This window comes from Protopterus annectens, chromosome 1.part0 (assembly GCF_019279795.1).
Source record: "Protopterus annectens isolate FY-2018-M chromosome 1.part0, PAN1.0, whole genome shotgun sequence".
Taxonomy (NCBI): domain Eukaryota; kingdom Metazoa; phylum Chordata; order Ceratodontiformes; family Protopteridae; genus Protopterus; species Protopterus annectens.
Genome location: NC_056725.1, coordinates 1853120672 through 1853146832, shown reverse-complemented (window position 1 = coordinate 1853146832; position 26161 = coordinate 1853120672). Strand labels below are relative to the sequence as shown.

At 44.6% G+C, this 26161-nt stretch overlaps 1 protein-coding gene across 1 annotated transcript in view; it reads right to left on the bottom strand.

Annotated features, from left to right (window-relative positions):
• RICTOR (RPTOR independent companion of MTOR complex 2) overlaps positions 1-26161 on the bottom strand; it is a 3179211-nt gene that overhangs the window by 1669508 nt on the left and 1483542 nt on the right. The window contains exon 21 of the mRNA XM_044069875.1: positions 15591-15790. Within this exon, the coding sequence (XP_043925810.1) occupies positions 15591-15790 (200 nt within the window). The remainder of the gene's footprint in view (positions 1-15590; positions 15791-26161) is intronic.

Sequence of the window (26161 nt, the reverse complement as noted above, 5' to 3'; positions counted from 1 at the left end):
AGGTATCTTCTGCATGATTCCCTTATTAGGATATGCAGGTATGCCTCTAAGTCTAGAGTTACTAACCAAGCATTCCTGCCTAGCATAGGCAGTAGCTGTTGTAAAGTCAGCATTTTGAATTTTGGAATGTCCAGGAACGTGTTCAGAATCAATAAGTCCAGTACTGGACGCCATGAATTGTCTTTTCTGGGTACCAGGAAGAGTCTTGAATAAAAACCTTGTCCTTTTTCCTTTTCTGGCACCGGCTGAATAGCCCCCATATCCATGAGGGACATGACTTGTTTCTGGGCCTCTGCCCACTGGTTTTGTGGCAGATCCGGCCATCCATTTGGAATTGGCAAAGTATGGAAATGAAATCTGTACCCCTGGGATACTATGTTTAATACCCACTTGTCCTTGGTAATTAACTGCCAATTTTGAGCATGAAGTGCTAGTTTTCCCCCCAAGGGGGCTGCCAAAAGATAAGTGCTTGGTGATGGTAGAGGAAAGTCATTGAGACTGCTTACTGTAGGGTTGTGCTTTGTTTCCTCCAGACTTGGAGGTGGAGGCACCCTATTGCTTTGACCTGTAAGAAACCTGTGATTGGTATCTGGAGCCTTTTGAGCACCTGGATTTGCCCTGAGTGGCTCTGTTGGACACAGGAAAGGACCAAGTTTTAGTAGGCCAGTGCCTACTGAACCTGGGTGGCTGCACTTGCAAGAAATCTTTTATAGTTTGCATAGATTTAGCTTTGTCTTCCATTTTGTTTAAAACCCCTTCTGCCTTATCACCAGACAGAGCATCATCTGCAAAGGGGCATCCAACAATTTAACTTTAACATGATCAGGCAGATTTTGCTCCTTGAGCCAGGCATGCCTTCTAATCACAGATCCAGTAACGACGGCCCTACAAGAGGCCTCCAAGGAATCAAAACCACATTGCAAAATATGCTTTCCAACCTGTTCTGCTGAATGCAATAATTCCTGTAACTCTATTTTTCACACAATCAGAAATCAACATAATTTTCTGTTTCAGTAAGCCCATAAAATGCTGTTGATATTTAAGCATATGAAACTGGCAGTTTAAGGCCCTGATTGCCAAGGTTGCAGACGTATAAACCTTCTTTCCACATCTATCCAGCGCCCTGGAATCTCTATCAGATGGGGTAGGATTTTTGGCTGTAGGGGCCTTTACACCCTTGGGACCCTGAGAAATAGTCTCAGGATCAGCAGCAGGATTTTTGAAAAGAAATTTGTGGGAGTCAGGAACCCTGTAATATTTGTCTGGCTTACTAGGAGCCAGAGGCAGGAAATCAGGAGCCATGCTTGATTCCGAACAATGCCTACTACAGGAGGTATTGCCAAAGGCCTATGCTGAGGAAGAAGGAAATCCCTAAGCCTCTTTTTTGATTTAGAGAAGTCCTAACTCTCCCAGTGAAAATGTTCCCTTAAAGTATGCAAAGTCTCTCCAAAAGAGTAATCCTCGGGAAGAGATGCAGATGGGATGGATTCCTCTGCATCAGAATCCTCATAGGGCGGAATAGAAAATTCCTGATCAGAAGAGGAATCAGAAGAAATGGAAACCTGATCTGAAGATTCATAATCAGTGCCTTGCCTAGGCCTCTTAGCAGGGGGTTTTGGGAACCCCTGATCAAGGTAATTAAATCCTCAGCCATTTTGATCATGTGTTTTTTTAGGCATAGGGGCCTGAGCACGTAGCTCATGCGTCGGTTTTTTAGACATAGATGTTTCTGACCTTGTTTTTGTTGCTGGCGTCGGTTTAATATAAAAATGTTGAAGCCTGAAAACACGCTCAGAAGCTGGTGCCTGCTCAGCGGCTCCAGACCCATCCACGGGAGAGACATCCGCGTGTTCAATACTCTGAGAATCTCACGGCATACCAGACTCCGAATGGGTCTTGGTAGAGGCCTGCGACTCAAAAGTAGCGGGCATCAGGGGCTGCGAAAGAGCCTCACTGAGGACTGGCGAACCAGTGACTGGCTTAGGAGAAGCTTCATCATCGGTTTGGACCTCGACGGTCTGTCTCTGTCTACTTCTTTGCATTTTTTATGAACTCCAGTAGTCTTGATTGCTAACCGATGACATTTCAGGATAATTAAATCTTGAACCAAAATATTGAGAAGCAAAAATAAACCAACGTTTAATAGTGCATTGGTTAAATTTAGCACAAAACCGACAGCAAGACACGTTGTGATCAGAGCCTAGGCAAGGAATACAGTACAAATGAAAATCCTTATGAGGTATTTACTTCCCACAAGTAATGCAATTATTAACTTTCACTGACATCGTTAAGAAGCAAGAAAAAGCTTCCCCAACGGGGTACTTAGCTTTAGTTTTAAGACTTCGGTTCTGAAACTCGAATACGAAAATTTCAGTAGTCGGACGACCGGCACTTGTGAACTGCTTCTGCTTCGGGTACCGCGTGGCAAGAAAGACTGAATAAAATGGCGTCGGCTCCATGTTTTATACCCCTGACGTCATAGAAGAGGAAACAGCAACCAACGCAGGACCCAAGACTTTGTTATTCAGGCCGACTGACAAAGCATCTCATGCATCTTACAGATTAAGCATAAAAGTCATGGTTACTAACAAAGTCTCAAACATCCAACAATACAGGGAGTTAAGGAACCATAGCAAACAATGCATAAAACAGATCAAAACAGCATATTATAGTAACATCCAAATTTAATCATCAAACAATAAAAAAAAAACACTTTTGTCAATCCATAAATAGATTGCTAAATTCTGGAAAATCAACCCACCCTTCCCATCCCCAATCATTAACTCCTAAAGCATTGCTTAACAGTTTAACGTACATTTTATAAATACAGTAGCCTCTCTCCTACAAAACAAAACTTCTACAAATCCAGCCATTCCACCCCAATCACTGAAGCCACAATAGACCTTCACATTCATTCCAGTGCCAACATCTACAGTTAAAAAATATTTATGCGCCCTTAGGACAGCTACCAATGTCCCGGACCAACTACCATCTGAATACCTCAAACTCACAGTAGATAGCCTTACATAACATGTCTTGTTTCTAAGAAATCATGCCACTAAAATATGTCTCCACCTTATGAAAAAAATCCCACATAATACCCTTCCATAAAGGCGGCTCTTCAACCAAACTGACAAACTATAGACCATTTGCCATTCTTTCCATCCTTATCCAAAAATCTTGGAAAGATATATTCACGCTCGACCTACTACATATATTACTTCTCATAACATTCTCTGTTCCTCATAGCATGGTTTCAGACCTACTCTCAGTACAAACACTGCCTGTGTAAGGTTCCCAAATATACTAAATCACAATATAAATTCAAATCTTCTAAACTCGGCCTTATTTCTGGATTTAGCTGAAGCATTTGAAAGAATCCGTTATCAAATTCTCCTAAATAAACTCTATTCCTCACTTAACTGGTTTGTTAGTTAGCTCACTAATTGGACCCAAGCAGTGAAACAGCAAGATAATTTCTCCTCTTTCCTACCTATACACATTGGGAATCTCACAATGTTACACCCTAGGACCACTACTATAAAATTTCTTTATTAATGACCTAAATACAACAACCAAAGAGGCTACCACAGTACAATACGCCAATGACTCCTTTCTAATATGTGCCGCTAAGACATGGCCCATGCTCCAAACACTCATCCAAAAATCCTTCACCTCCATAGAAGCCTGGCTAAACAACTCAACTCCTCACGAATCAAAAAAGAAAAACTAAACTACTATTGTTCAACCACAACTCTCTCTCTATCCTCTTAAAAAACTATGTTTGATATACTATCGTCCAACAAGACCAATATAAAACTGGTATCTCACAACAAACTACTTACTAGATGTGATTAAAGATGACCCCCTTAAATTTGATCTCCACCTTCAGCAAGCCATACAGAAAACACACTAAAAGCCAAACTTCCTCTATAGAGTAGAACTCTACCTTACTTACTCTGCTAGATAAAACATAGTTCTCTTCTACTTCCTACCCTGTTTATATGCCTATTCTATCCCTAAACAATTTCAACTCTTCTCTATCAGCTAAACTAGAACAATGCTACAATAAAGTAGCCAAACTCGCAAACACCAATGAACGTCCACAAACTGCAGAAGTTTAAAATATTAAAACAATATTGATCACATCACAGCCTCTCTCTAAAACAATTCAACTGGCTCCAACTAAATAATTTTCTGTTGTACTTACAATTAATTACAGCCTTCAAACTACTGCACAATACTGTAAAATTCCCACCTCTTCACACTATCATTCAACCTTACACTACTAAAAGAACTCTACAATCCAATGACAAATAGACTCTCCATAGCTAAATCTAACAACGCAGGATGCTCTCTGTATTCAGACTACACTGCAAATAGCTGGAAAATCACCCCACTCCACATAAGAACAATCTGAAATCTGAAAGACTTTAAATGTCAACTGAAGCAACACCTGACAGATAAAATGGCTCTGCACCACCCCTAGTTAAACTGGTACTAATACAGCTATACAAATTCATGCCATAACTCTCTGCTGCACAACTCTTAATGTACTATTACCACAATTATACCCTTCTCTGTCATCTCATCCCCTTTACCTTCCTTGTGCCTCCTCCCCTCCTTCCTTCCTTTGGGCTACTCTAACTCTTTACCTTATTTTCCAATGTTCTAGATTCTGAAAAAGTCTTTCTAGTAACAAATATTACTACATAAAACCTAACAATTTATGCATAAAGATGATACTGCACTGCATATACCCCTGTGTTAAAAAAAACATATATTCATATATAAGAATAAGGGAACTGCTGCTCATGAATGAAACTGACTGTAAATGATAAAACAATGCAAATGATGCCCATGATGTCTGTATAATGGCACTTTTCTTTCACAGCCTCTGCTGAAAAACAGCACTGCTCACTCAAACTTTCTCATAGGTTCATAGGTGTGTACTAGGCTAATGGCCCTGGAGCCCTCACAAGCCTAGCCCATTAAAGGACCCTGGCATCATGCTACCCGACGTTCGCTCCCAGTGCCTCTATCCAGCAGAGCTACTGGAGTGATCCCCGGGGTGAACTTTCTTAACCCATCTGCTCATCGAGACTTCTCTTGAAGAGGGCCAGCGAGGTGCTCTGCTTGACATGAATAGAAGCTTGTTCCAGAGTATGAGCAGTCTTTGGGTGATGAACCTGTTCCTCCAGTATGTTCTGTTGATTGTGGTAATGAGGCTGAGATCTCTGGAGTGTGTGGTGTGGAGGGATTGGGATTTCTTTAGGTGTAGCATTTCTAGCAGGGCTGGGTCGGACATGGCTCTGTAAGTCAAACAGTGATCATCTTTAAGTAGATAAGACGCAGAGAACAGTTGACGTTTCTTGAGTCTGTCCATGTAGGACATGTGTTTAAGGCTTAGAATCCTCTTCGTAAGGTACTTCTGACACCTCTCCAGCTGTTGCAGGTATCTGGTGAGGTACATGCCAAACGGGGCATTATACTTGAAGACTGGTGTAATGAGGGATGAGTAGAGAGAAGTGATGATTTCTTTCTTCCTGGATGCAAAACCCTTGGTTATGAGATGTGCCACACAGAAGAACTTTCTGACTACAGTGGCAATGTGGAGGTCAAAGGGGAGATTGCTGTCAACCTGGTGCCCAGATCTCTTACACCTTCAGTGCTCATTGGGCTCCCATCGACGTGGTAATTAGTGGGAACTGAGTTTTTACCAAAGGGAATGATAACGCATTTCTTGGGGTTAAGCTTAAGGCCATAGGTCCGACACCAGTCATTGGTGCCAGTGAGGCCTTTTTGTAGGATGTCTGCATCACTTGGGGAGTTGCTAATGGCTCCCAGCTTGCAGTCGTCTGTGGACTTTGTCAGCCAGAGTCCCGCTGTTTTGGTCTGGATTTCTGAGAAGTAGATGCCAAACAGGAGAGGACACAGGACCGATCCCTGTGGGATTCCACTCATGACTGGTCGGCAGTCTGATTTGGAATCCGCTATTTTTACTCTGTGGGTTCTGTCTGTGAGCCAGTTTGCAATCCATCTAGTGATATAGGGGATGATGCCTAGTTTGGTGAGTTTATCAATAATTCCTGAGTGAGGAATGGTATCAAAGGCCTTAGCCAGATCGAGGTAGGCTGTATGCACTGCCTTACCCTCATCCACAGTCTTGGTGACTGACTCGAAGAAGTCAACCAGGTTAAGCAGGCAGGATCTCCCTTTAACACAGCCAAATTGTGTGGGGTCTAGAGTTTGGAGATTACCTATATCCCTCGCTCCATAGCTTTACATATCAGACTTGTCAAGCTAATGGGGCGATAATTCCCAGGGTCTGTTGTCGCTCCCCCTTTATGGAGAGGGATGACTGTAGCAGAACGCCATTAGATAGGGACAAAGCCTGAGGTAAGGCTGTGCTTGAACAGGGCACACAGATGTGGTGTCAGTTCGTTTTGTAGTTCATGTAGAACACAGCCAGGCATACTACCAGGTCCCATGGATGCTATATTTGTGGCCTTGGACAATGCAGCTTTAACCTGTGCTGCAGAAATGCTGGGTACCTGGCATTCTTCTGGTATTGTGATTGGGCCTTTGGGGGGGGGGTATAGTTGGCACTGAATCGGTCGGTTAGTATGTTGGCAATATTAGTTGGCTCAGTGTAGGAAGCACCATTGCACAATAATTCAGAGCAAATCTGGGTATTGCCGTGGAGGTTCTTGATATAACCATAGAAGGCTTTGTGGTTGTTTTCAGTGACTGGCGCAATTCTGCCTTCATAGCTGGCTTTACAGGATTTGATAAGGGATCTCAACTTTTTGTTGAGGCTAATGAGGGAGTTTTTCCAGTCTTGGAACTTCACCTTTTTTTGCAACAGTTTTTTCCTTCTGTTGTAGAGTTTATTGACAGCTGGGCACCACCAGATTGGCTTCCTTTTTTGGAGAAGAACGTTTTGGTTCTATTGGGTATGACTAGTTCCATGCATTTACATACGTGTTCATACAGTGCATTGGTGTATGATTCTGCAGTCATGCAGCTATTTTCCATTGGCATGGGTGCTGTGAAGTTAGCCACCTCTGTTTTAAGAAGCTCAAAGTCAGCTCTGGAGAAGTTTTTCAAGGTGGTCACCTTTGCGGGGTGTGTGGGTGAGATGTAGATTTCCATGGTGATTAGTTTGTGGTCGCATCTTACCAGGGAGAAACTGACTACTGGAGTAGAGCAACTGTCGCCCATGTTAGTGATAACCAGGTCAAGGATGTTGCTTCCTCTAGTGGGGGTCAGAATGAGCTGATCTCCAGGGTATTAGAATTGATAAATTCCAGGAAGGGTTGGGCCAGTGCATTGGTACAGGAATAGTTTTTCCCACTTGATGGAGGGGTAGTTGAAGTTTCCTAGTAAGAGAGTAATGGGCTGGACCTTGACAAATTCTAGGGTGCTTAGGAATGTGAAGTGGGAGTATAAGGACATGTTTGGGGTCCTATAGCAGGCTATGACCTGAAGCGCCGTCTTCCCAATATTAGTTGTACCTGAAGTATCTCAAATGCATTATGCTGGGCTACTAGGCTGGAGGTGTGCAGATCCTTTATGAATATGGAGACACCACCGCCTTTGGAGCTTCCGGCCATGTTCAAGGGCTGAAAGGTGTGGAATGAGTTGTTGCCTGGAAGTGCAGGGGTGCTTTCTGCCGCTTTAAACCAGGTCTCCATTACAGCACAAATGTTGACGTTCTCCATTTTGAGGAGCGCTTTGAGCAAGTGCATCTTGAGATTTAGACTTCTACCACTGAGCAGCATGACTCTCCGATTGTATTTGTTTACAGCTGTTATGGTGGAATTTTGGTCTTTGGAACACTGCCTAAAAAAGGCACTATAGGGATGGCAAGAACCTTAGTCAGTACCCAGAATACCTGAGGTGACAGATGCAGACCATTTCTGGCAAAGCATCGAGGTCCGTCAGTCATGTCATCCCATGCAGACAGATACTGGATACCCTTAGAATGACACCAGAAACTTGGCCAATTGTTGAAATCAGTCATTTTCTGCTTGTACTGCAGTATCATTCTGGGTGACGGTAGGGTACTGTTCAGGGCTAGGGTCATACCTGCCTGGGCCACATAATCCGAGAACTCCATCATGTCTCTTTTCATGCAGTCCAGGGAGGTGCATCTCAGGTCATACACACCCACATGGACAATGACAGAGTCATACTTATACTTGCTGTGGAGTGACCTGAGTGCATGTGTTATATGGTGGATCCTGGCACCTGACAGACAACTGTCACATTCTTCTTGTTCAACCTAGTGAGTGGAACATCTGTGTACCTCACTATTGAGTCTCCTTAACGGCTTAGGTTGAGGGAGACACTGTGAAGATGAGCTGTGTGTCCTGTGGTTGGTGGTGTGCTGTGGTGGTCAATTGCATTTCTGCCTTGGAGATCTCTGCTGTTTGGGTAAATTTCTATTGAGAGGCTCTGCAAAGGTGGCTTATGTTTCTGTGTGTGAGCTGTGCCGGTGGGTGTTCTGGAGGGCTATGTGTTCCATGTGGTGTGATGCAAGTGTTGACCTTCTCCTCTTGACCAGCTTGTCCAGTCTTGGCTAGAGAGTGCATAGCTTCCAATTTGGTGATACAAGTGCATCTCTCACAAGTCTGAGTGTTGGGAGGTAAGAGGATAGGGTTGTCTGTGTACATCAGGCAGTTACCACACTGCCTCAGAATGCCTAAGTGCATCAGGTTAGAAGGAGAAAGCACAGGAAATTGCCCTTTAATCATGCCAGGAGGGGTGGTCATAACTAATAAGTACTGATGCTGTTACTGTGTAGAACAACTAGTGCTGACAGCACCTAGGTGTGCTACAATAATTGCAACAAAAGCCTGTTGAAGTGCCAGACGATTAAGCTACTTGAAGTGCAAGAGAGAAAAGAGCTAACAAAATCTAAGGGAAAATTTGAAGAGTAGACTTTCTGGCATTTTCTCCATAAACAAATTCCAATAAATACATTTTACCTTGAAAAAAAAAATAAATACCTTAGAAAATGATTTCTTAAAATTATTAAGCCTAAATTTGAAAACATTATAATTAATTTGAACTACATGCTAAAATAGTTACACATCTAGAAAAACAGACACTTAATCCAGATAAATTAACACAGCATACACGTGCAGAACACATTTACAGAACTGATTTTTTTCAAACATGTAATGACATTAAAAGGGATTCTGCTGAATTGCTGTACTTACCACTGAAATATGCTACATTTTTCTAGCATTTTAACTCCATGAGGATGACTAGAAAGTGTGCCAATGAAAAGGAAATAATGCTGGCTACAAGTATTCATTAGTCCATTATTCTGGAGGCTGCGCTCTGATTTCATCCCAGAGGTGGCTGTAATCCAATGGCCAATATCTTTTACTAATTCTTCAAGGTATGACTGCCCTTCCTGTAAAATATAAACAGATTAAGTCAGCATTATATCATAATCATTATAAAAATGCAGTTTATTAACAACCTGATTTAACAACAAATCACAACAATGACTGCTGCAGAAGGTATCTTGAAAGTACTGGTTGGGTTCCAGGGCACCCTTTTTTTTTTAAACAAAAAGAAAAAACGTCTTTATTAAAAAAGAAGTTATGTACTCACCATAACGTTCCATCTGAGTAGGTACTTCATTTGTCTGCAACCTGTGGGTATCGGATTCGACCTCGGATCCGAGCCGGCAGCTTTCCAAGCTACAAGATCCGAGCTCCTCCCCCTACCCATAATCCCCTGCTATGTGCTGTATTACCTCAGATCGGTTTTTGCCCACTACACAACTCCAAACCTCGATAGAGGGAACAACACTGGACCTACTCTCCTAACAGGAGAAAAAACTTAGGTGGTCAGAAGTCCCGACAAGGTTCGGGGGATGGTAGGGGGGGTCGGTTGCAGACAAATGAAGTACCTACTCAGATGGAACGTTATTGGTGAGTACATAACTTTTTTATCTGAAGTAGTTACTTCATTTGCACTGCAACCTGTGGGGCAGGGTCCCCAGCTACCAAGGAAAAAACCTGGGTGGCCTTTACGGAGGGATATTCCGAAGCACCGCGGAGCCAAAGGAAGCCCTACCTCTCGATATCATATCCAGCTTATAATGAGAAATAAACGTATGAGAAGAGGACCAGGTAGCTGCTGAACATATGTCGTCCAAGGGAATCCTGGACCAGAAGGCTGCTGAGGTGGCCACAGACCTCGTAGAATGAGTGTGAATTCCAATAGGAGCCGGTTTGCCTGAAGATATGTACCCGTGAACTATGCACTGACAAATCCAATTTGCTACAGTCACTTTGGAAATGGCCTTACCCATGGCCGATTTAGAAAATGACACAAACTACTGGTCCGACTTGCGAAAATCTTTAGTCCTGTGCAAGTAAAAACGTAGTTGTCTGTGTACATCCAGTCTATGCAATTTGTATTCCCCTCTATTCTGAAAATTTGGGAAGAACACGGGTAAATTTATTGACTGATTGATATTTGTCTCCGAAGCCACCTTAGGTAAGAATAACGGATTAGTCCTGAGGAACACTCTATCCTTGTGAAAAATGAGATAAGGATGCTTCATACACAATGCTTGAAGTTCTGAAACTCTTTTGGCCGAAGTAATGGCCACTAAAAAAGCAGTTTTCCAAGACAAGAATTTTAACGGTACCAAAGCTGCGGGCTCAAAGGGTGGGCCTGTTAGGGCTTGTAAGACTAAGGTCAAATCCCACGGGGGCACCGCCACTTTCACAGGAGGCTTCAAAAGGAAAATGCCCCACAAGAAAGTTTTGCATAATTTTGTAGAAGCCAAGATTCCTAATCCATCTCCCACATGGAAATGTGAGATGGCTGCTAACTGCACATTAACTGTATAAGCACTTGCTCCCTGCCTAAAAATCAGCGACAGGAAGTCTAGAATAGTCGGAATAGGAACTGTAAATGGATCCAGGCCCCTGTCTTTAGCCCAGACAGAGAAACGTTTCCATTTGCTGTTGTAAATTTTCCTAGTAGCCGGTTTATGAGCCGCGACTAGAATGGCCTTCACAGGAGATGAGATACCGGGTGTCCTTGCCATCAGTGGAAATGGATCAACCAAGCCGCAAGCTTGAGGTTCACCAGGTTCGGGGTTTGGAATCCTGCCGGATGTGAAATCAGGTCTGGAATGGGATCCAGTATCCATGGAGGAGTCGCACTGCGAGACCGCAGGTAAGGGAACCAGATCTGGCAAGGCCAGAATGGGGCTATGAGGATAACTCTGCTCCCCAACCGACGGGCTTTCTGTATGAACTTCGTCATAAGTGGGAGGAGGGGATAAGCATAAAGTAGACCGGGAGGCCAAGCATGGACTAGAGCGTCTCTGGGACTCTCTTGGAAGTATTGCGAAGTACTCGCTGCATTCTGTGTTTAATGGAGAAGCAAAAAGATCGCAGCGAGGCCAACCCCATTTGCGGAAGATCTGCTTCGCAACTGATGGATTGAGAGACCACTCGTACGGAGTGAGAATCACTCGACTCAGTTTGTCCGCTAATATGTTGGACCGTCCCAGAATGTGCGTTGCTACCAGAAAACGGTTGGTGGATATCGCCCATTCCCAAACTCTCATAGCCTCTCGACAAAGGGGGTAAGACCTGGTTCCTCCTTGTTTGTTTATGTACCAGACTACTGACATGTTGTCCGTCTGTATTGCAACAGTCCCCAAAGGTAGAAGGTCGTGGAGAGCTTGCAACGCTAGAAGCACTGCCCTCATCTCTAGGACATTGATGTGCAAAGCGGTTTCTAGGGGAGTCCACGTGCCTTGGACGGTTCTGCCCGAACAATGCCCCCCCCCACCCGAGGCGAGAAGCATCCGTGGTCAGCGTGGCTTGGGGGGGAGGGACGACAAAGGGTCTCCCTTCCTTCAGTTCTGGAGCGTGGAGCCACCAAAGAAGGGAGTCCTTGCAAACTCTGCTCAGTGGAATCGGAGTGCTCAAAGGATGGAGTAGTAGAGACCACTGAACTTGAAGGGTCCACTGCAGAACCCTCATCCGCAGACGAGCGTGGAGGAAGAGACCGATCGCTGCTGCCATAGATCCTAGTGCCCTCAGGACTAATTCCGTCGCCGGACTCTGAAGAAGGGTTAGTACCTGAAACGACAAGCTGCTCAGCCTGTCCGCAGTTAGCATAGCACGAGAGATGCGGGTATCTAACTTGGCCCCTATGAACTCCAGGACCTGCACGGGGCAAAGAAAGGACTTCTGTAGGTTCACTGAGATGCCTAAGCTATGGACAAGGGTCAGAGCATAATCTCTTGCCACGCAGAGTTGATGCCTGTTGGTGGCGGTAAGGAGCTAGCCGTCTAGGTACGGAAAGACCTGAATGCCCTGAAGTCTCAGGTGGGCTGCAACCACTGCCATAACTTTGGAGAAAGTACAGTTTTGTACCTACCATAAATGTAGATGTTCGAGGATCCCCATTGCTGCAGTCCTTACTATTGGGTATAGTCCGCCGTCCAGTCGGCCCGAATACCAGAGTATAAGGCTGACGTCGGTCAGGGCGCATTAGACTGACGTCAGTACGTCAGGGTACTAATGCGCATGACCGACGTCATATCCTCAGTCTTTTCTTGCCCCAGATGTCAGAAGACCCTAAAAAGACAAGGCCCAAAATACCTGCATCAAAAATATGTACAATATATACAAGAATATATACAAAAATATAAGCATGTAACCTCACCTACACAACCACCCCTAAACACAGAGGGAAGGAGGGAGGGTAAATTGGACTGCAGCAATGGGGATCCTCGAACATCTACATTTATGGTAGGTACAAAACTGTACTATGTTCTTCGTTCCCCATTGCTGCAGTCCTTACTATTGGGTAGAATCCCAAAGCAGAGGTAAGGGAGGCTGGCAAATCATAAAGAAGCAGGAGCTGACAACATGCCTTGCAAAACAGCTGTGGCAAAACCAGCCCTAGACTTAGAGTAGATAGGAAGGTGATAATGCTTAGAGAAAGTATGCACTGAACTCCAAGTAGCTGCTTCCAAAATATCCTTAGTTGCCACCCCTTAGAAATGCTGTTGAAGTGGCAGTAGCCCTAGTGGAATGAGGCCTAATCCCAGCTGGAATCTCCTTGCCATGATGGGAATAACAAAATGCAATGCAAAAGCCAATCCACCTAGAAATAGTTTGTTTTGACACAGGCTTGCCCTGTGAACTCAAAGCAAAAAGAAACAAACAACTGCTGAGACTGCCTGAAATCCTTAGTCCTGCTTAAATAATAACGCAATTGCCTGTGTACATCTAAAGTGTGCAAAATCTTTTCCCTTTATTTTGGGGGTCTGCATAAAAAGTAGGCAAATGAATAGTTTGGTTTAAAGCCACACTAGAAACCACCTTAGGCATAAAGGAAGGATTAGTACGTAATGATACCCTATCCTTATGGAAAATCAAAAGGGCTCTACTGCCATAAGGGCCTGCAACTCAGACACCCTTCTTGCAGAAGTAATAGCCAACAGAAAAGCAGTCTTCCATGACAAGTATTTCAATTCAGCAGTAGCCGCAGGCTCAAAAGGTTGTAGAGTAAGTTTTTCCAACACAAAATTGAGATCCCAAGCAGGAGTAGGAGCTCTACGTGGGGTCTTATGTTCTTTGCCCTCTAAGAAACTTTTCCAATGGTGGGCACACAAAAAAGAATCCCCGGGGAGGAAAACCCCCCCTTTTTAAAAAACCATGATGGAGGGAGTAGTTGAAGTTTCCTAGTAAGAGAGTAATGGGCTGGACCTTGACAAATTCTAGGGTGCTTAGGAATGTGAAGTGGGAGTATAAGGACATGTTTGGGGTCCTATAGCAGGCTATGACCTGAGCGCCCGTCTTCCCAATATTAGTTGTACCTGAAGTATCTCAAATGCATTATGCTGGGCTTACCACTAGGCTGGAGGTGTGCAGATCCTTTATGAATATGGAGACACCACCGCCTTTGGAGCTTCGGCCATGTTCAAGGGCTGAAAGGTGTGGAATGAGTTGTTGCCTGGAAGTGCAGGGGTGCTTTCTGCCGCTTTAAACCAGGTCTCCATTACAGCACAAATGTTGGCGTTTCTCCATTTTGAGGGCGCTTTGAGCAAGTGCATCTTGAGATTTGACTTCTACCACTGAGCAGCATGACTCTCCGATTGTATTTGTTTACAGCTGTTATGGTGGAATTTTGGTCTTTGGAACACTGCCTAAAAAAGGCACTATAGGGATGGCAAGAACCTTAGTCAGTACCCAGAATCCCTGAGGTGACAGATGCAGACCATTTCTGGCAAAGCATCGAGGTCCGTCAGTCATGTCATCCCATGCAGACAGATACTGGATACCCTTAGAATGACACCAGAAACTTGGCCAATTGTTGAAATCAGTCATTTCTGCTTCTGCTTGTACTGCAGTATCATTCTGGGTGACGGTAGGGTACTGTTCAGGGCTAGGGTCATACCTGCCTGGGCCACATAATCCGAGAACTCCATCATGTCTCTTTTCATGCAGTCCAGGAGGTGCATCTCAGGTCATACACACACATGGACAATGACAGAGTCATACTTATACTTGCTGTGGGTGACCTGAGTGCATGTGTTATATGGTGGATCCTGGCACCTGACAGACAACTGTCACATTCTTCTTGTTCAACCTAGTGAGTGGAACATCTGTGTACCTCACTATTGAGTCTCCTTAAGCTTAGGTTGAGGGAGACACTGTGAAGATGAGCTGTGTGTCCTGTGGTTGGTGGTGTGCTGTGGTGGTCAATTGCATTTCTGCCTTGGAGATCTCTGCTGTTTGGGTAAATTTCTATTGAGAGGCTCTGCAAAGGTGGCTTATGTTTCTGTGTGTGAGCTGTGCCGGTGGGTGTTCTGGAGGGCTATGTGTTCCATGTGGTGTGATGCAAGTGTTGACCTTCTCCTCTTGACCAGCTTGTCCAGTCTTGGCTAGAGAGTGCATAGCTTCCAATTTGGTGATACAAGTGCATCTCTCACAAGTCTGAGTGTTGGGAAGTAAGAGGATAGGGTTGTCTGTGTACATCAGGCAGTTACCACACTGCCTCAGAATGCCTAAGTGCATCAGGTTAGAAGGAGAAAGCACAGGAAATTGCCCTTTAATCATGCCAGGAGGGGTGGTCATAACTAATAAGTACTGATGCTGTTACTGTGTAGAACAACTAGTGCTGACAGCACCTAGGTGTGCTACAATAATTGCAACAAAGCCTGTTGAAGTGCCAGGCAGTTAAGCTACTTGAAGTGCAAGAGAGAAAAGAGCTAACAAAATCTAAGGGAAAATTTGAAGAGTAGACTTTCTGGCATTTTCTCCATAAACAAATTCCAATAAATACATTTTACCTTGAAAAAAAAAAATAAATACCTTAGAAAATGATTTCTTAAAATTATTAAGCCTAAATTTGAAAACATTATAATTAATTTGAACTACATGCTAAAATAGTTACACATCTAGAAAAACAGACACTTAATCCAGATAAATTAACACAGCATACACGTGCAGAACACATTTACAGAACTGATTTTTTTCAAACATGTAATGACATTAAAAGGGATTCTGCTGAATTGCTGTACTTACCACTGAAATATGCTACATTTTTCTAGCATTTTAACTCCATGAGGATGACTAGAAAGTGTGCCAATGAAAAGGAAATAATGCTGGCTACAAGTATTCATTAGTCCATTATTCTGGAGGCTGCGCTCTGATTTCATCCCAGAGGTGGCTGTAATCCAATGGCCAATATCTTTTACTAATTCTTCAAGGTATGACTGCCCTTCCTGTAAAATATAAACAGATTAAGTCAGCATTATATCATAATCATTATAAAAATGCAGTTTATTAACAACCTGATTTAACAACAAATCACAACAATGACTGCTGCAGAAGGTATCTTGAAAGTACTGGTTGGGTTCCAGGGCACCCTTTTTTTTTTAAACAAAAAGAAAAAACGTCTTTATTAAAAAAGAAGTTATGTACTCACCATAACGTTCCATCTGAGAAGGTACTTCATTTGTCTGCAACCTGTGGGTATCGGATTCGACCTCGGATCCGAGCCGGCAGCTTTCCAAGCTACAAGATCCGAGCTCCTCCCCCTACCCATAATCCCCTGCTATGTGCTGTATTACCTCAGATCGGTTTTTGCCCACTACACAACTCCAAACCTCGATAGAGGGAACAACACTGGACCTACTCTCTAACAGGAGAAAAACTTAGGTGGTCAGAAGTCCCGACAAGGTTAGGGATGGTAGGGGGGTGGGTTGCAGACAAATGAAGTACCTACTCAGATGGAACGTTATGAGTACATAACTCTTTATCTGAAGTAGTTACTTCATTTGCACTGCAACCTGTGGGGCGGGGTCCCCAGCTACCAAGGAAAAACCTGGGTGGCCTTTACGGAGGGATATTCGAGCACCGGAGCCAAAGGAAGCCCTACCTCTCGATATCATATCCAGCTTATAATGAGAAATAGCGTATGAAGAGGACCAGGTAGCTGCTGAACATATGTCGTCCAAGGGAATCCTGGACCAGAAGGCTGCTGAGGTGGCCACAGACCTCGTAGAATGAGTGTGAATTCCAATAGGAGCCGGTTTTCCTGAAGACATGTACCCGTGAACTATGCACTGACAAATCCAATTTGCTACAGTCACTTTGGAAATGGCCTTACCCATGGCCGATTTAGAAAATGACACAAACAACTGGTCCGACTTGCGAAAATCTTTAGTCCTGTGCAAGTAAAAACGTAGTTGTCTGTGTACATCCAGTCTATGCAATTTGTATTCCCCTCTATTCTGAAAATTTGGGAAGAACACGGGTAAATTTATTGACTGATTGATATTTGTCTCCGAAGCCACCTTAGGTAAGAATAACGGATTAGTCCTGAGGAACACTCTATCCTTGTGAAAAATGAGATAAGGATGCTTCATACACAATGCTTGAAGTTCTGAAACTCTTTTGGGCGATAATGGCCACTAAAAGCAGTTTTCCAAGACAAAATTTTAGCGGTACCAAAAGCTGCGCTGCGGGCTCAAAGGGTGGGCCTGTTAGGGCTTGTAAGACTAAGGTCAAATCACGGGGCACCACTTTCACAGGAGGCTTCAAAGGAAAATGCCCCACAAGAAGTTTTGCATAATTTTGTAGAAGCCAAGATTCCTAATCCATCTCCCACATGGAAATGTGAGATGGCTGCTAACTACACATTAACTGTATAAGCACTTGCTCCTGCCTAAAAATCAGCGACAGGAAGTCTAGAATAGTCGGAATAGGAACTGTAAATGGATCCAGGCCCTGTCTTTAGCCCAGACAGAGAAAGCGTTTCCATTTGCTGTTGTAAATTTTCCTAGTAGCGGTTTATGAGCGCGACTAGAATGGCCTTCACAGGAGATGAGATACCGGTGTCCTTGCCATCAGTGGAAATGGATCAACCAAGCCAAGCTTGAGGTTCACCAGGTTCGGGTTTGGAATCCTGCGGATGTGAAATCAGGTCTGGAATGGGATCCAGTATCCATGGAGGAGTCGCACTGATTGCAGGTAAGGAACCAGATCTGGCGAGGCCAGAATGGGGCTATGAGGATAACTCTGCTCCCCAACCGACGGGCTTTCTGTATGAACTTCGTCATAAGTGGGAGGAGGGGATAAGCATAAAGTAGACCGGGAGGCCAAGCATGGACTAGAGCGTCTCTGGGACTCTCCCCTTCGGGGGGAAGTATTGCGAAGTACTCGCTGCAGTTTGTGTTTAATGGAGAAGCAAAAAGATCGCAGCGAGGCCAACCCCATTTGCGGAAGATCTGCTTCGCAACTGATGGATTGAGAGACCACTCGTACGGAGTGAGAATCACTCGACTCAGTTTGTCCGCTAATATGTCGGACCGTCCCAGAATGTGCGTTGCTACCAGAAAACGGTTGGTGGATATCGCCCATTCCCAAACTCTCATAGCCTCTCGACAAAGGGGGTAAGACCTGGTTCCTCCTTGTTTGTTTATGTACCAGACTACTGACATGTTGTCCGTCTGTATTGCAACAGTCCCCAGAGGTAGAAGGTCGTGGAGAGCTTGCAACGCTAGAAGCACTGCCCTCATCTCTAGGACATTGATGTGCAAAGCGGTTTCTAGGGGAGTCCACGTGCCTTGGGCGGTTCTGCCGAACAATGCCCCCCCACCGAGGCGAGAAGCATCCGTGGTCAGCGTGGCTTGGGGGGGAGGGGCGTCAAAGGGTCTCCCTTCCTTCAGTTCTGGAGCGCGGTGCCACCAATGAAGGGAGTCCTTGCAAACTCTGCTCAGTGGAATCGGAGTGCTCAAAGGATGGAGTAGTAGAGACCACTGAACTTGAAGGGTCCACTGCAGAACCCTCATCCGCAGACGAGCGTGGAGGAAGAGACCGATCGCTGCTGCCATAGATCCTAGTGCCCTCAGGACTAATTCCGTCGCCGGACTCTGAAGAAGGGTTAGTACCTGAAACGACAAGCTGCTCAGCCTGTCCGCAGTTAGCATAGCACGAGAGATGCGGGTATCTAACTTGGCCCCTATGAACTCCAGGACCTGCACGGGGCAAAGAAAGGACTTCTGTAGGTTCACTGAGATGCCTAAGCTCTGGACAAGGGTCAGAGCATAATCTCTTGCCACGCAGAGTTGATGCCTGTTGGTGGCGGTAAGGAGCTAGCCGTCTAGGTACGGAAAGACCTGAATGCCCTGAAGTCTCAGGTGGGCTGCAACCACTGCCATAACTTTGGTGAACACCCTGGGGGCTGAGGTGAGGCCGAACGGAAGAACCCTGAACTGATAATGACTGGCTCCCAGCCAGAAGCGGAGAAACCTTCTGGATCGTCTGTCCATCAATATGTGGTAGTACGCATCCTTGAGGTCTATAGAGCACATCCAGTCGTTCTGCCGCAGGAGGGGTAGAATTGATTGGAGGGTGACCATCCGGAATTTTTCCTTGGGAATGAACAGGTTCAAAGCGGAAAGGTCTAGTATGGGTCTTAGGTCCCCCGTCTTTTTTGGCACCAAAAAGAACCTGGAGTAATAGCCCAATCCGGACTGGTCTGGGGGGACGGGCTGGATGGCTTTTTTTTCTAGCAACTTCAGGACCTCTGAAGCCACTGCCTCCCTCTGATCGGGTGGAACATCGGGGAGGCGTCTGGTCTTGGGGGGTGGGTTTATGAAGGGGATGGAATAACCTCTGGATATGATATGGAGCACCCATCGATCTGTCGTAATGGACTCCCAATTTGACAGATGCTCCGACAACCGCCGCCCGACTGCCTCCAGAGAGGGACAGCCGGGTAAGCTCTCAGGGCTGCTGCGCGGGTCTGTCTGGGAAAGGTTCCCTCGAACCGAAGTTACGCGGTCCCCCTCTGCCTCTGGGCCGGCGTCCACCTTGTCCTCCTCTACCTCTAGAGGACGAGGGGTCCAAAGCTGGATGGGATTGCTGAGACTTACAGAACCACAGCTTCTTTTGTCCCCTCTGATTCCTTGAAAAGGATCGTTGGGGATTAGAGAAGCGGACTCCGACAGCAAACAGCGTCTTCCCGTCCTTCTCGCTTTGGACCAGTGTCTCGCGAACGGTCTTGCCGAAGAGCGAAGACCCGTCAAAGGGTGCATTCGCGAAGGACACCTTGAAGGGGTCCGCGAAATCGCAAAGACGGAGCCAGGAGTGACGTCGCAAGACGACCCTGGCTCTGCTGGCCCTAGCGGCTCCCTCCATAGCATGGGAGAGTAGCCGCATGGACGTGTTAGAAATGGATTTCAGAGTGGCCATACGAGTCGAGAAACCTTTCTTGTCCTCGACCGACATGGACTCCAGGGGGGCTGCAGCGTATTCCTTAATCAAGTCTTGCTGTAGTCTAATGGTATGTGCCATAGAGTTCAGCGCCCTTATCGAAAAGGTCGCTGAAGCAAACATCCGCTTCCCAATGCGGTCCAGCGCTTGAGATTCCTTATCCGGTGGGTGACCCGAAGAACTCTCCTGCGCGAGTTCCCTCTTGGTGGCGGCCGCCACCAACATGGCATCCACAGGAGATCCCTTGGCCCAAAACTGTCTATCCACTGGGGGGGCTAAGGATCTTGTCGGGTCGTTTCGGAATAGGCTCTACCAGTGTCGGGCTCCTTCCACGCCCTGGTAGTAATTAGGTCTACCAGGGGGTCAGCTGGAGGGGACACCCAGGAGGTAGAAGGGCCTGCCTCAAACACCTCCAGGAACACGGATTCATCCGCGGAAGGTTTTTGGGCAGACCACCCCCCTCTAATATGCAACATTTCCATGATGTCTCCAAAGGAGACATCCTCGGGGGGGGGGGGTGACCTTGGGGAACCTTCCCCATCATCTAAAGCCGTGTCGGTGGTGACGGACTCAGGGGAGTCCAGGTTCCTCCTCTTGCACCGATGTTTACGAGGGACCTCCTCGGTGGGACTATCCGAAGAGGGCTCGTCAACAGGGTCCTGTTCCTCCAAGGGAACCAACTGGAGGGCTTGAGCAGGCTGTCCCGATGGTCGGATGATGGAGGATAGACCCACATGCAGCGGGGGTACGGGAGGATCCGAAGCCCGAACCGGGGAACTGGAGGTCCTCGACAGTACCCTATCCACTACCTCAAAAGCCGAAGGAGAACTACTCTCGCCAGGCTCCGAGAGCAATCTCCTCGGCTCCGAGGTAGGGATCGGGGTCGGAGCCGATGCAGCCGGAGCAGAGAGAAAGGTGTGCTCCAAACCCCAACTGAGCCGAAGACACACCAGCTCCCCCGGATCCGACGCTCAGCCCTCGGCCCTGAGAGCTCGGATCCGACAAACTCGAAGGCACAGTCGGCGTCGAAGCGACCGGAGCTATCGGCGCCGAAGAATCCCCAGCTCTGAAAGGGCCTGGATCCGATGACTCTGAGACCCGAAAGCGGGTTGGAGAAGGAGTGATCGGAGCAAACATGGGGGCTGCACTCCCCCCCAGAGGGGGGGGGAGGTAAGAGCACCCCCATCTGCATCTGGGTCTGGATGAATCTGCGCATCATCCGATCCATGTCCGCTTCGGTGAGGCTTCTGGTGGACCTTGAAGTCGTCGAGGCAGGCCGGGAGGGCCGCCCCGACGACCTCGAGGGAGACCGATACTCCTCTTCCGGCTCTGGCGAAAAGCAAGGTGAACGGAGCCGAGAGGGGGAGGATCCGGAGACCCTCGAGGGAGACTTAGCCAGCTAAGATGGCGGGGCTGAGGGTTGAGTCTCAGCCCGCCTTTTGTGAGACCCATGTCCCTTGTCCTTGTGCCTCTTCTCCTTAGAAGAAGAGGTACCAGAGTCCCACGAACTCAAAACCAAAGAAGGAGGTTGAGTCGGGGGCACAGAAGGCACGGGGGCTGCCAAGGCAGCCTGCGCCTGAGAGGGAGAGGAAGAAGAAGCCGATTCCTGAAGCAACAAGCCCGCCAGGATCAGCTTGTTCTTCCTGTCCCTGACAGCTCGAGGGTTAAAGGCCACACAGATTGTGTAGGCCGATAAGTGGGCTGCCCCCCAAGCATAAAATGCACTGAGTGTGGCCATCTGCCGGTGAAAGCTTATGGCCACACTCAGTACATTTTGAGAAAACTGCTTTAGGCCCTTCCGCCATGACACCACTCACACAAAACACACCCAAACACTAAGGGGGGGAGGGTGATACACGGGAAAATACAATTAACTAGTTAGAGATAAACAAAAACTATATTCTAACTACACCAGGGAACTACACACTCTCTCAACAAGAAAAATAAAATAAGAAATTTTATCCCAAAAATCACAAAAAAGCTTCGATCTCACCAATAGCCAAGGAGCTCTTCAAAGGTAGCTGCTTCAGCCGTGGCAAAAAACGATCTGAGGTAATACAGCACATAGCAGGGGATTATGGGTAGGGGAGGAGCTAGGAGCTCAGATCTTGTAGCTTGGAAAGCTGCCGGCTCGGATCCGAGGTCGGATCCGATACCCACAGGTTGCAGAGCAAATGAAGTAACTACTTTAGATTTACCACTTATGACACAGGCAATCATACATTTAAATAAATGAAAACAAGCCATACTGACACAATCTTAGTTGCAAGCATTGCACATCACAAATCATATTGACATAATTTTAGTCGCAAACATTACACATCACTTATAATCTACCCAATCACTGTGAATCAAACATCACATAACTCATTCAAATCCTGCCTTCTTTCAAACCGTATTCCTCCTCTGTATGTACTGTCCCCACAGTTCCCATTTTCTTACGTAATTTCCTCCTACCCTTTTCTAAAGATCCCATTTCCAGCTGTTTTACATCTGTTACTATATTCACTACTTCTTGTACAGTTGGTTTAGACTTTGATTTACATTTTCTAGTAATGGCTTTTTGACAGCCACCATAATTAGACACAGCAAGGTCTTACTATGTCCAGGCAATTCCGATTCTGTACCATAGCTCAATAAAATCACTTTGCCCCCCCACCCCCACCCCCAGTATCTCTGATAAAATTGTCTGCAGGGAATCTTTAAAGTCTGCCAACTCATTACTCTCCCAGAAACCATGTTCCCAATTACCTCTTTCTTCCCTATCACACCTGCAACATTTGGTCTCTACCCGAGGAAAAGTTCTCTGGAGTCTACTTGGGGTATAAAAATATCTATGTAAACATTTCCAAGCAAAAATCCTAAATCTTCTAGATTTTGTTGATATATCCTCCATTGTTTCTTTGTGAATTGCTTATCCAATCTCTCTTCCCAATCCTTTTCAAATTCCTCTAACTGATTCTTATAGCTATCAAGCAATATTTTATATGTTCTACTGATTATTCCTTTTTTAACAGCAGCTTCTATTCCAGATTCTACTAAAAACTCTAACAGTGCTAGTCTTTTGTTTAGGACCCCCCGCCCAATTTCTTTCTCTTTTTATATACTCTGATATCAACCTTTGAAAGGGAAGGCAATTTTTAACCTGCAGTCCAAATAAATACTTGGAATTTGCGGATTCTATTACCTTTCCCTCTGTAATTATTTGCTCCCAATACCTTGCTTCCTTTGCCAGTTTTCTCCAATAAATTCCAGCCTCTCTTGCCTATTGTATTGTCTACATCCCTAACTGCAGTTATTCCCATCTGCAGAATCTACTTTCTCCATTCCCATGTTGGCTTAGTTCTTATAACACGTTCTGCTAATTTATGAATATAATACTCTGTATGATTATTGCTATTCTCTTTGAAGGTCTACATTCAAAATCACAGTCTCTCCTTGTTTCTTGAGCTTCCCCAGTTTCATCATCACTTTCCACTTAGAATTATAGGTTTCTGCTTGTGCTATGTATTGGAGCCTTAATTGTGTAGCACTGAAATACCGCTTCAAATCCAGTAATCCCAATTTACCTTGTTCTATTGGAAGAATCAACTTAACCAATTTGACTCTTGCCGTCTTCCCCTTCCAAATAAAATCGTTCAGCTTTTTATGAATTGCTATCCACAATTTCTCCTCTGGTTGATAAAAATATGCCTTACCTGTGTATAAGATTAAAGGGACTAAAAGCAGTAACTACTTGTATCTTACTATCCATATAACAGAACTTCCAATTTTTCAGTTTTTGTATAATGTTTTGTTTAGTCTCTTCCCACATAGGTTCACAGGATGATGCTAGGCTATTGGCTCGGAAGCCCTTATAAGCCTGGCCAAGAATTTCGCCCATGTTAGCTGCCACACCAGAATCATTATACTCCTAAACATTTCATTTCATCCTGTCCCCATAAATATGGATATTGCTGAACTAAGTGTGGGTACATAATTTACAGCTATTGCCTTTGTTTTAGCTTAATTAATTTTATACCCAAAAAAGATCTGAAACTGTTTCAAAATGTTCCACAACACTGTAATGTCATTTTCTGATTTTATCAGGTATAAAATATCATCTGCAAATAGAGCCAGCTTTTCTTGACTACCATACCAATTATATCCTTGAAATTATGAGTCCCTTATTTTCTTTGCTGATGGTTCTAAATATAATGCAAATAACAAAAGGGAACGAGAACACCCCTGCCTAGTACCTCTTCTCAAAAAGAAATTATCAGAGAGGAGCCTACCCACTTTAATTTCTGCCTCTGATCCCTCATATATTCTCACAATCAACCTTACAATTTTATCAGGGACTGCAAATGCTTCCACTGTCCTACTCGTAAAGTCCCATCTTCCTCTGTTAAATGCTTTCTCTGCATCAAGACCCACCAACAACAGTGGTATTTTCTTACATTCTGCTTCCTTCTGGATCATCAGTGTTCTGTTAATGTTGCCAAATGTTTGTCACCCATCCACAAAGCCACACTGATCCATGTCTATCAATTTTTGGCATCACTTTTGCCATTCTTTTAGCCATTATAGACAAACATTTTATAATCATGGTTTACTACTGAAATGGGCCTATATGAAGCTGGAATTGATGGATTTTTAGCCTTTTTAGGTATTACAGCTACTACCGCTTTTTTCCTGGATGTTGGTATTTCTCCTCCTCTTAAAATACTGTTAAACAACACCTTCTAGATCCTTATCAGTTTTTCCCTCCTAGCTTCCAAACTTCTACAAGAATACCATCTATTCCTGGGGAATTTCCAGTATATTGGTTATACATCAGCATTTTTATCTCATCTTCCTCTTATCCTGTTAGTAACTGAGCCTCGTCTACCTCTAATCTTGGCATATTTAATTATTCCATAAATATTTCTTCCATTTGCAGCTTTTTTTTGACTTACAAATTTCTCTGCTTTATACAGACTTTCACAAATATTTCTAATACTTCTCCAGGATCTCTTGTTATCTTCCTTGCTATAGGCTTCCTAACCCTGGCGAAAGCTCCATCTAATATCTGTTGTCTGAATGTTCATACTAAATTTTTTTTGCTCTGGAGTTATTATCAAAAAACAGTTGCTTAACATTAATCTTTCTAAACTCATGCATATTATCGAGGTAATCCATTATTTTCTGCTTAGCATTCTGCAGTTGCTTCTCTTCTCGTTCTGTGAGATTCCCTCTATTTTGACAGTCCCTCTAAATAATTCTGGTTACCTCATAACCATATCTCCCTTTCTTTTATTTTCACCCTAGTTTTAAACTCCACTTTAAATATATCTTACACCCTAGCTACATTTTCAGAAGAAATTCTATCTTCGGTAATTGCTCCTGAATAATTTCTACCCCTCATTCCTTAAATTCCTCTCTTTTCAACAGAAAGGTGGGAAAGTGCCAGTGTCAAATTTTGATGTCAGTACCCTGGGTTTTTATTTTAGTTATTATTGGAGCATAATCTGAAACAGTTATTGGGTGTGTATCAAGACCTTCAGTTAAATGCACATATTCCTGTGAAGTATAAACTCTAAATACGTAAATTCACTCCCAAATCCTAGTACGGAATTCACATCTCCCATGCCAAATACTTTCATAAATTTCTTCAAAATCTACCCTCCTTTGTTATATTTTCTGTACTGGGCCATCCAGCCACATTTTCACTGCTGCAAATCAAATTTCAGTCCCCACCTGTAAGTAATATTCCATGCTGAAAGCCGATTGTTTCACCCAGAATTTTCTTAAGCTCCATTATAGCAGTTTTAGGTGGAATATAAATACATGCCAGTATAATCCTCCTCCCTTGCCAGTAGCCTCATAGTACTACAAGTCTACCATTATTAGCTTTTTTATCTTCTTTTGTCACTAATGGAGCTCCTCTTGCAATTAATATAAATACTCCTCTTTCCTTTGTCCCAGATATTCTGCCGAATACTGATCCTGAAAACCTTTCTTTATCAAATTCACATGTTCAGTTCTTTCCAAGTGTGTCTCCTATAACACAGCTATTTGCAGTCTATATTTTTAATATTGTTCACTACTCTTTCTTTTCATTTATCTGTGAGACTATTGACATTTAAAGACATTACAGAAAGCATCAATGTATTAAAAAGTTATTATTCTCACTGTTTATGTATAACGGTTTCTTTGTTAAATGTCTAGTTCCAGCTTTTGTGTTACATGCATACACTGTTTGGCAGGTTGACCTTTTCTATAGTTGTTTCTTGTAATATCCATCTGAAACTATGTCACATCTTACAAAACTTTTTGTTTTATTGAAAGTGCTCAAAAAAAAAACCCACCCCAATACCCCCAAAATCTATTAATTTATTAATATACAAAACTAT